This window comes from Mesoplodon densirostris, chromosome 13 (assembly GCF_025265405.1).
Source record: "Mesoplodon densirostris isolate mMesDen1 chromosome 13, mMesDen1 primary haplotype, whole genome shotgun sequence".
In the NCBI taxonomy this organism is placed as follows: domain Eukaryota; kingdom Metazoa; phylum Chordata; class Mammalia; order Artiodactyla; family Ziphiidae; genus Mesoplodon; species Mesoplodon densirostris.
In genome coordinates, this window is record NC_082673.1 from 61,288,996 (window position 1) to 61,301,215 (window position 12,220).

Here is a 12,220-nt window from a genome sequence, read left to right on the forward strand (position 1 = left end):
TAAAAAATGGTAAAGACATCTTCCTCAAATGCAGTTTTTATTACCTTACTCATAAAAATTTAGCATGGATATTTTTTTAATGCCAAAATTTGTAGCCCAGAATTCCAGGCATTTAATTCTGTCAGTATCTCATTAGCCCCATTTTTATTCACTTTCCAATTTATTCCTTCCCCTCCATACAAATAAATTCGTACATATAACTTCTGGGTATTGAAGTTCTGCTTTTTCTGCTCTTCTGTATCTTTTTTTTCATAGCCCCTCACTTCCTTTTTGCCCATCTAATTTATTATATTATTCCAGATATGGTTAAAAATCACTTCCTGAAAACTTTTCACAGTTAGCATTCTAGTATTTATGGTTTTAACATTACAAGTTTAGACCATCTTTGAGTTGCTTTATTGATTTAGGTTTTGGTTTTTCCTCCCTAAGTTTCTATTTTAAATTTTTCCTGGTGTGTTATTGTAAGATATGAGTTTAGTACCCACAACAGATGAAGTAACTAAGTTCTGAGGTCTGTCTCTACTATAATGGGCACAGAAAATGGTTTACCCTTGGTCTTGAGAGAACCCCTAAGCTGCACTTATGCTTTAAAAAACCCCTCTAAGTATATCTGGAACATTGTGGCTAAGAAAATGATGTATATAATGGCATTTTGTGTGCATTAAAAATAAAAGATACATGGTAAAGATTATTAAATACTAATGAAGAGCCATTGTTGTTATTCTTTATGTATAATTACCATTTCAGGTTCTAGCTCATTTGAATCTCAAAAAATGGATCGTCCTTCTATTTCTGTTACGTCTCCCATGAGTCCTGGCATGTTGAGGGATGTTCCACAGTTCTTATCTGGACAACTTTCAGTATGTAATCACTAGATTAATTTCTCTTTTTGGAATATCAAGTAGTGTTTTTACTATATGATGGTATTTTTTTTGTAAACCAAGTTCTATTTAGAATATAATTGTGCTTTTAACCATCAACTTTCTCATTCTTAGTAATTTTAATTAATTTAAATTTAATTATAATTATCTAGCAGAGTGCTTTCTTTATTAGAGTTAGATTTTCTGGAATTTAATGAGAATTAGAATTTGTGATGCTATCTAAAACCTTTTTCACCTTAGTAATATTATTCCAAAATTCAAGGTCATGATTTTTGCTCAACTAAGTAAATGGGGAAATATATAATAGATTACTGAGCATATCAGGTAGATTTCATATTAAGTGATCCCTAATTTGAACATTTTATAATAAAAGTTAAAAATTCAGTTAACCGTCATATACCCATATTAGAAGAGCTTTGCAAATTCAGGCTCTCACATTTTATTAATTTCTAAAATTTGAAATATTAAAATTTATCTAGCTATATTTTAGAAACAAACAGGTTAATATTGACACTAATTCTGTTGAGTTACTAAACAAAATTTTATAAGTATTAAAAACTGTTTAGATTCTCAAAATTCAGACATTGAATTTTGGATAATTGTTAATGTTGTAGTTAAAAACTCAACTATTCTTGGGCTGATATTTTAAGAGGAATTTCTAGCTTTTTGTTAAATCAGGTACAAAATTTCTCCTTTTATTTTCTGGAGGAAGGAGAAATGTTTAATTTTTCTGAAGAATTTTCATTAATTAAATGGAGATACAGGAAGTATTAGCTGAATTAACATAGTAAAAGTCGTTAGACACATCTGTTCTGGGACTACTTTGATCACAAAAGTGGTAATAACAGAAAAGCTATGTAAGAAAGAAGATGAGATACCATTAGGAGATTGTAAATGTCTTACTAAAATGAATTTCTTCTCTTTATTATTTTCTTTTCCTTTCTCTTTCATAAACAGAGTGAACTTTTTCATTTGAGGACAGTGGTGTTTTTTCCATTTTCCACAATAAGTAGCATCCTTTTACTTATTCTCTTACATATATTGACAGCACAGATGTTGTCATTTATGGTTACGAATATATGTGTATTTTCTTCCACCATTTTAGAAAGTGCTAATAAATGTTAGCTTCTTTATTTTTAATTGTGGCTCCCTTTAAATATTCCACCTATAAATAATGCTCTGGGTGGCTGATGATGCCAGTATATAAATAAATCTGTGTGTGTGTGTGTATGTGTGTGTAATTGGCTTCAGTTGGTGGATGAGGGAGCAGAAGTTAGACTTCCATAATAAGTAAGTACCACTTTGTTGCTTCTTTTGAAATCCCAAGGCTGTATTAGAAATTGGACTAGGAGGGGAGATTGAGGAGGATAGTGCAGGCATTTAGACAGATTTCAAATTCAACTACTTTTCCTCATGGTTCAAAGTGAATATGGTAGAAAGGTAAGACTGTTAAATATTTGGGGGAAATATAAACTTAAAAGTATGTGATATTTGTATTTATAAGTGATGTTGGTTTAAAATCCATATAACTGTAATTTAAAATGAGTACCATTTTATCAATTTTTATGACTCAGAAGGAGTATGTTCCAGCAAGATAATGTTTATAAATATAATGCATATTTGTTTTGGTAAATCTAGAAAGCACAGATAAATAAATAAAAAATAAAAATCACCTGTAATCTTGCCACTAAAACATAAACATACATATAAAGTTTTAAACAAAACTGTAATAAATCTGTGTATACTATTTTGAAACTTGCTTTTTCACTAGTAATATATTGTGTACTTTTCCTTTAAACATTTTTCTTTAAAAATTCCTCCTAAAATGATTTTAATAGATATCTAATACTCCATTTTAACTTAATTTGCTATTATAGGATATCTTGCTTTTTTCTAATTTATAGTATTTTAAATAATGATACCATGGAAATCCTTGAATATAAATCTTGCATATTTTGTTAGGACAAAATTCCTTTGTCAGGATAACTTTTCCAGATGTAACAATATAGAAGAAAAAAAAGTTTTAAGATTCTTGAAATCTTTTACCAAAATTTTTCTCCAAAATATTTTTACCAAATTAAGCTACAATTATCAATTCAAGTAATGTATTTTAAGATCTAACCCCAGGTCAGTCATAATCCTAGTAGCTGAGAATACAACAGTGAACAGATAGCCATGGATTTTACCTTCATGAAACTTAATTTTATGTTCATTTTTTGCATGCAGCAAGACATAAGCAAGATACCCTTTTGGATATAGTATTTTCCTTTATATTTAACCCCATTTCTGCCAACTGGAGACAATTTTGGTTTGCTCTAATGTTGTAGAGGTTGAGAAAATATTTGTCCACAAATATCATCCTTTGAGGAAACTTGTAGGAAGTCACAAGGCAACATTATGATTCCTTTATCCTTCTATTCTACCTTTGGGTATTTTTGCTTTTGGTGAGATTTTACCTGGGCCCATTTAGCTTACTTACAAAATCATGACGTTACTAATGCCTGACAACAAAGATAATTTGTATATTATGTGAGCCGACATTCCTAATATATTTATGTCAGTTCACGGACTGATATTTTCTCAAATATATAATATACATATAATGCAAATTGTTATTTAAATTTTCATGCACAAGGCTGTTGATGACTTAAAAAAATTATTCCATTTATTTCTTTTCCATGCTTGAATTGTGCTGCTACTTGTTATTATTCTAGGGCATAACTATGAAAGTGCCATTAATGTATTTGGTGAGAAAATTAGTATGAGTTCAGGTTTATGACACCTGGACTGTATATTAGCCTTTCAGTGTCAGCACTCCCTTATTTTGATTCTTTTTAAAATTTGTGTTCTAACATAATTTAGCAGTTTTCTTGTTTGGAGGATTACTTTTGTAATTCTCTCAATATTTTAAAATTAATTTACAGCCTTTGACTAATTTTTTGATAGGGTGCTAAAATAAGATATAGCCTTTAACTATTTTCAAAGTGAGGAATGGCTCAGAATTCTTTCTTTCTATAGGAACACATTAATTCTTATTGACAAACATATTTTATTTTACTTCAGGGTCTATGGCTGACTTATGGTTGAAATGTTTCCCTAAGTTACATGGTTTTAATATTTTTCTGACTCCACTTTTAGTGATGAGCTTGTAAATATTGTACATATCCATTTTATATTCCCATTTAAAGGGAATAAGTCACTGAAGAATAGGCATGTGTCCTTTATATCTACTTAGAAACTCGATAGTCTTTTTAAAACTTTCTGTAAATGAAAGGTTTTTCTTTGAGCTTTTATCTTTTATATGTCATTGTTACAACCTTGTTATTTTAGAAGCATTGCATAAAAGGAATGCCCTGAAGTTAGTAGTGCTGTATAAACTAGGAAGGACATTAAAAATACAAAATAAATTGGGGTGTACAAATTCAAATTCTTCATTTGTGTGAGGCTGAATTGTTATAGATATTATCAGATATTTCATGCTTAAAATAAATGAATTAATATTAATTACAAATTGCAGTGAGATACATAATACTTCACCATTTCTTTATGAAATATCTAGAATCTGAAGAGATAGAAAGCAGCTTAGTAGTTGCCAGAAATTGGGGCAATGGGGAAATGGGGAGTGACTGATTACTTAATAGGTACAGGATATTCTTCTGCTATGATAAAAAAGTTTTGAAACAAGAGGGAGGTGGTGGTGACACAGCATTGTGGATGCACTAAATGCCACTGAATTGTACACTTTAAAATGGTTAATTGCGTGTTATTTTAGCGTCACCTCAATTTAAAATAAGCTGAAAAAACAAATTGTGTTTACGTAGCCAAGTTTAATGTATAAGCTTACGGGTGAAGGTTAGGTTTAAACTGGCATAGATTTTAGACAATTGATTTCAAAAAATCTGTGAGTCGCTCATTTAAGGTCATTTTAGAAGATGCAAAAATGTTTACCTTAAAGGATTACTTTCTTTCAAAGTACTATTTCTTTCAAAGTAAATCTTTTAGTTATAAAGTAATATTTACTGGCAAAAACCTTTCATTACCTTGATATTTTTGGTCTAAAACAGGTAGGAAAGGTGAGAAGGCAAGAAAAATAAGATCTTTTTCTAAATTGAGTGACTTGTTTGTCCTTTTCTTCAGCATGCCTAGTTAATCTCTATGAATTTCATATATCCCTTACCCATTGGCTAGAGAATTATCCATCTAGGGTTATACAGACAGATATCAGTAACACTCCATATCTAAACATTCCTTTCTTCCTTTGGAAATGTCTCCACACAAAAAGGAAGACATCTTAGACTTGAGACCGTCTTGGTTTTTGCAGAGAAAGATGACTCATGATTGAATGATAGTCTGCTTTTAAGGTTTGCTTTCTTTTGGGTTTTAGATTTATGTCTTAAACTATCTTCAGGGTCTGTCTGATGATCGTTGAATTCGACAACAGTCCTCCTAGTAGCAGTGGAAAAGTCTGAAGCCTTTTAACTATTTACAGCTGTTAATTAAACAAGAGAGACATCCATGAGAAATGCGAGGAATGGGATGGAATCTTGGTGAAAGAATAAAGATTAAATGCCCTGAAATCCATTCCCAAACAGAGACTTGCATCTGATTTTGTTCCTCTTTTAACTGTTAACATGCCTTAATAAAGGCACAACATTCAGATGATTGTGGTATCTTTGGAAACTGTTTCAAAATGAAAACAAAATAAGTTAGAAGATGAAAAAAAAAAAGAAATCTGATTTTATTCTAAGAATTTGAAATAGAATGATTTAGTCAGAACTGAGCTTTATTTTCTTTCTTTTTAAAAAAATTTTGGCTGTGCTGGGTCTTTGTTGCAGTGTGCGGGCTCTGTTGCGGTGCATGGGCTTCTCTAGTTGTGATGTGCAGGCTTCTCTAGTTGCAGCGCGTGGGCTCTAGAGCGCGCAGGATCAGTAGCTGCAGTGCAGGGGCTTAGTTGCCCAGTGGCATGTGGGATCTTAGTTCCCGGACCAAGGATCAAACCCGCGTCCCCTGCATTGGAAGGCAAATTCTTAACCACTGGACCACCAGAGAAGTCCCAGGGTTTTATTTTCTACCTTTACAATATCTTACTTTTTGGTTGGGTGTGAGCAAGTCTATCTAGTCTTTTTAAAATGTCTCTGTTTCCACATCTGCATATTGGAGATAACAGCAACTACCTCCCAGCATTGTTAGAGGGAATAAACTTGCAGTAACTGTCAGTAAAGGTTTAAAAAAATATGAAGAACTGTATAAATAAAAAGAAATGTGATATTATTGTCATTAATAAGTATGATTAGCTCTAAACAGTGTTATCTCAGGTGGTACACAATAAATGTCTGAAAATGATGTTTAAATACTAGAGCCTGTTATAGATTCTTAAAGTATGAATCAACTAATTATTCCAGTGTGTTCCAGCACACTCTTTATCTTTCTGTGTTTATTCTTTTAAGAAATGCTAAAGCCAACTTGGCTAATGTTTTTTAGACTTTTATTAGCCATATTATCCCTTTGGAAAGTTACATGTATGTCCCTTTGGAAACATTACTTCTACAGATGACTTTTCACTAATAATTCTATAATGTATTTTCATCTGACTTCATCTTGGACTATGATTTTTTTCTATGTTGTGTGTTCAAGGGTGAAACCTGAAATATGTTGACTTTGTATTATGTTTACACTCATTCTTTCAGAATATATTAGCCCGAATCTGTTATTTTACGTTCAGTCTTAATTCCTGTTATGTTGATTACATTTAAAAATCTGATTTAAATCTTCTAAGATTTTATATAGTTTTTATCTATTTAAGCATTTTGGGAAAATTAATTTATTCATTACATTGAACTACTTAATTTAGATATATATTGTCATGGAAAAATGTACTTAAAGGATAGTTGTATGTGTTTTTTACTTTTGGTCTTTTAGTTCCAGCGTGTTGTCCTTTTTGGTTTTGTTTTATTGCTTTTTTCTTTAATTTTGCTTACCAGAGCCAAAGCCTTAGTAGAAGAACAACGCCTTTTGTTCCTAGGGTTCAGGTAAAGGCCTTGTCTGCCTGATAGAAACTAAAGTTGTGTTTTAACCCTTATTTGTATGTTTTTGGAAAATGCGTAGTAGGAAAACTTTTTTTGGTGTGTTTCTCCAAACCATATTATTGACTTTCAAATCATTTTATGAGCCAGCTTGTAAAATTCTGCATGGGGATTAAAATACAATAAAAATTTAAAGAGACAATATTTGTTAGTGGTTTTATATGATGGACTGAATACTGAAACTCATAGGTTTCTGGGTGGCATTTAATGTAGATTCCACTTACATTGGTAATATTGACAGAAATAGCTGATTTGATACTGTTGATATTTTCCTTTATTACACTAAGGTTGCTGTCTCTTTAAATCATTCATTATATCACTTAACATCTACATTCTCTTGCATTTTCCAAGCAATGACTCCTTGAGGAGATTGGCAAATAAATTTGTACCTTATCTAAAATATGAATTTTATGCATATTATATACAAGATTCAACTTTTGGAAAGTATATTATTTTGAAAGAACAAAAATCACAATCCAAATAAAATATGTTGGGTTTATTTTGTTTACATTTCATAATTGTAATTCCATTTAATTTTACTGTAATACTTGGGTACAAGTTGTTTGCCTCTTTTCATTAGGAAACCCTTATATGGTAAAGTAATGTCAACAAAGTTTTTTTTTTTTTTTAAAGTAGTATTATGCTTTCCTTACTTTGCTGCATGGTTTTTTTTGGTTGTTGCTGTTGTTGGTTTTTAATACTAATTTAGTTTAAATTTAAAAAATTGGAGTTGTTCTAGTTAACACTATGTAGTGTAAAATATTTACTTAGAGTTATGTTCTGCTTGGGAAATTTAAAAGTGGTTACATGGAAATTGTATTAAAGCAATTAAAATGATATCAAGATTTTTATTAGTGAAAATGAGGTAAAATAAGAAGTATATCATATCTAGAATTGTGGAAACACACTTGTTTTATTTTGAAGAATCAACAGATATATTCTAATCATTCATTTAAAAAACACAGAGAAGATATTTAGGAGTGTGATAAAGAATCTAGCAAATAAAATAATTCTTTTTTGATAGTTTGAAGTGGATATCTATTAAAAACTTCAATGCAAGTCCTGTAATATAAAATGAAAATTAAGGCTATTGATCAAATGCCCCGTTTGACAGTTTATTAAAAGGTATAATTTTGGTTAAAAACTCAGTAAAATTAAAGTGTGCCTGTTTCATATCTATATTATTTTAATATTTATATATTTGTAAAGTATTATTTAATAAAACATAAAGTATTAATATGAAAATATGAAAGCCATATGCCTAATATCTGTTTGTGTGAGAAATGAATATTATTAATTAGTGATCTTTTTGGTTTTCCATGGCATAAGAAAATCTAAAAATAATACTATTTACTAGGCAGTTGAAACATATATCTTAAATGTTTACCTGTAATGATTTTAAAGAAGCAAAAATATTGCCCATGGAAATGACGGCAAAGGTAGTCTCAATCCCTGAAAAAAAAAAAAAACTCACAGAAATCAATAATTTGCTCCAATAACTATGAGCTTAGTCTAATAATACTTTTTTCTTTGTTTTTTAAATGTACTGTTTATTGGAAAACAATTTTTTAGCCTTTCAGAAGTTTTTTAATATCATGGAAAATAAAGCCATAAGGTTTTTTATTGATATAGAAAATAAAGAATATTAGAATTTAATGTGGTTTTGCTCACAAATGTAGAGGAACCATGGTGCTCTCTGACAACACCTGTTTGATCTCATACATGAGACACTCTAGTATTTCTTACTTTTTTCCCCCCCTCATATCTTTTGCAAGAATGGTCTCTTTTTTCCATTTATCCTCATCTGTATCTTTGTTCTACTATTGTCAGGCAAGCAAATATTTGAACTTTTTTTCTTTTTTTATAGTAATTAAAAAATTTTTATATTGGAGTATAGTTTACAATGTTGTGTTAGTTTCAGGTGTTGAACTTTTTTTTCTGTTTAAATGTCAGAGGCTTTTTTTTCAGGTTATTGGTCCCCTAGTCTAAGGCAGTGGTTCTCAAGCTTTAATGGCAATGAGAATCACTGGGAGCACTTGTTAAAATGCAAATTCCCTGGGCCCCATTCTGATTCAGTAAGTGAAAGGTGGGCCACAGGAATTTGTAACTTTCCAGATAATACTGTTGCAGGAGTTTTGTGAACCACAGTTTAAGAAACACTTGTCTAGAGTCTGTACTTATCAACTCGATTCAGAAAACTTTTTGTTACACAGACTCAGGATAATACCTGCGTTAAACATAAGGACTTAACATAAAGAGAAGCAATAATCATTTTTAAAATTTAAATGTTTGAGGAGTAATTCCATTTGACCAAAAAGAAAAGTGTATAAATAATTTTATTACTCTTCTGGGCCATTAGTCTTCTGACTTAAAAATCTTGCTCGGCCTCTCATTCTCTAAGATATGAAGTGAGGGACTCAACAAAGCCATGTTAGAATTGGAACTGAACTACTGATATATCATATACACATATATTTATTTGTATGATTTTTATGTAGATGGTCTATATTTATTTATATATCCTGGAGCCTGGCCTAGAGCTGACTGTCTGCTTTGGAGAAGAGAGGAAGGGACTGACATGAGATGTATATTTAAGTTTTTAAACTACCACAAACATTGTAAATCCAAGTTAAAAGAAAAAAATCAAACCATTGGATACACACACACACACACACACACACACACATATATACACATATAAAATGAAAAATATATATTACCTAAATAGAACTTTTTCCCAAATTCCAAATTTCCGATTCAATTTCAGTTTCAAGATAGTGGTCAGAGATGTGCTGAATTCTGAACCGAATGTGGATCAGAGCCATAGTCATCATAGATCCTGATATGGTAAAATCAACTAGCTAGGTGTGGGAGTGTGAGGTATGTGTGTGGGAGGTGACAATTGTTAAGTCAAATGAATTCAGCAGCTGAATGTGAAGTTCTGATCCTTAATTATGGCATAGGCAAATTATTCTAATTTTCTCATCTCGAATTATAAAATATACCCTTATTATTCTGAGGATAAATACATTTGCTTCACACACAAAAAAAGACTTTATGTCTGCGTAAGAAATTTTAAAAGACAAATTTTTTGCAGTTTTAAATACAAACTTAAGGAGTAGATTTACTAAAGCTTCTAGTAATTCCCAGTTACTTATAATTTTTGAAAGGTCTTTGCTGTGGTATAACATAAAACATTTGCTTAAAAATTCCCTATGGATATGGGAACATATGTATATGTATAACTGATTAAATTTGTTATAAAGCAAAAAAAAAAAAAATTCCCTATGAATGCCATATAAGGAACTTACCTATTCAATTCATTTTGAGCACTTATTCTGAACTCACTATTGTAGGGGAACCAAAATGAACTACCGTGGTTCCTGCATAAAGGTAGACACAAAGCAATCCTATATAAAGTCCTTAGTTATGGTAGTGTAATTATTATGTGCATGTTAATAAGCTATCAAATGAGATTATAAAAAGTTCAAGTGATTTATCAATCAAACTAAAATATCTGAAATAATTTCTCTGTTCACTGAAGTTATTATAGCATATCCTTTTACCTTAACTGCAATTTACGAAGTGAAGTTTATATTCTGTGCTAATATTAGTGTACGAGAATGGGGCAAAGATTGGGAATGTAAACATTACGTTATATTAGTAAATGTTTAAACTGATAAATGAATATTTTTGCTTTTCAGATAAAACTATGGTTTGACAAGGTTGGTCACCAATTAATAGTTACAATTTTGGGAGCAAAGGATCTCCATTCCAGGGAAGATGGGAGGCCAAGGAATCCTTATGTTAAAATTTACTTTCTTCCAGACAGAAGGTATGGGTATGAAACAAAAATAAATATTCTTGAAAATAAATGAGAAACGTTAATATCAGGAGGTGTTTTGATTCTGTATCATTTATTTTAAAATATCATGCCAGTTAGATACTTATGAAGTTTAATATAAGCATAATGATTCTTAAGAATCAAAATAGTGACAGTAAATACTTTGAGATTGTTTTAAAACCTATGTCAAATGTTTATAATATAGATTATTTTATTAAATATTTATTTTAGATTGTGTGGCTTACTTCTTAAATAATGTATTTTTTAAAAATCATGCTCCTTTAAGTCAATACATTTTTAACATAAACTACAGAGGCAGAAAGCTGGAAATGATACTAAAGGATACTCATCATGTTCCTCTACAATTTTTACCTCCTTTTACTAAGATATTATTTCTCCATATTATGTAAAATTAGTGAATGTGCTTTATATTTCACCACCCATATCACCAAGGAACCTTTACCACTGGGCCTAGAATCAGCTACCTAAAGTGTCCTTTGCTTTGTGTCCATGCTAATCAACATACGTGATATTGATCTATCCTGATTTAAATACAGGAATCAGGATAGGAGAAATAGCTTATCAAAAATCATATAATCATTTTTAATTTCAGACACATACAAAATAGAAGAGATTATTCAATAAGCATCATGAAAAAAGAAAGAAGTAATGCACCAATTTCCCTTTCCCCAGCTGTTCTGCAACACTGGTTTTCAGGGCTGGGCTGGTCATTTTTCTCAGGTTGGAAGCAGCTGGGCACAGATGTGATCTTAAACATTTATACACGTTTGGACCCTCTATTACTCAGTTCAAGTTAAAAGTCATCAGTGTTGAGTGCCAAGGTATCATCTGAAGAACGATTTCAACAAAGAAAATAACAAAAGAAAGGAAGTAGGCAATTAGCAAAGGTCTTACACTTTATTTGATATATATTTTGAAATAAAATTTGTAAAATGAATTAGAAAATATGCAGGGGTGCCATAGCCTCTTAAGCTATTAGAAGCTGTGTCGTATAATTTTATCTTACAAAGTTGACTCGAAGGAGGTTGTTCTCTAACAACTTAGGTTGTCTTTTGGAGAGGGGTACACTTTGAACTGCAAGGGAAGAAGAGGATATGCAATAACTTAACTCCAGCGTAAACTTCAGTAGGATGACAGATGTCACAGCCATATTACCTACCATCCTGGATGGAGGCCAAGTCACTTGGCTTCTCAGAGCACAGTTTATTAGTCTAAACATCCTTAGAATGCCATCATAAAAACTCGGAGAAAGTGCTGTATTTCCATCTGTGCTTTTATGCACACACATAACTTAAGTTTCTACTTATTCAGATCTTTGAAGAAAAATGCTTGCTTTTCAAGATGATAAAAGTCTCTCAAATTTTTGGGTTTTGGTTGACTACTTGTGTTTA

The 12,220-nt window shown here is 30.9% G+C and overlaps 1 protein-coding gene across 8 annotated transcripts in view; it reads left to right on the plus strand.

Annotated features, from left to right (window-relative positions):
- The window catches only part of RIMS2 (regulating synaptic membrane exocytosis 2), a 590,231-nt gene that overhangs the window by 318,145 nt on the left and 259,866 nt on the right, over positions 1-12,220 (plus strand). For 7 of the 8 annotated variants that reach the window (XM_060115826.1, XM_060115819.1, XM_060115822.1 and 4 more), the window contains 2 exons: positions 748-860; positions 10,669-10,799. In XM_060115826.1, the coding sequence (XP_059971809.1) occupies positions 748-860; positions 10,669-10,799 (244 nt within the window). Of the gene's footprint in view, positions 1-747; positions 861-6,862; positions 6,911-10,668; positions 10,800-12,220 lie in introns of all 8 variants that reach the window. The other variant, XM_060115828.1, reaches the window with a different exon arrangement.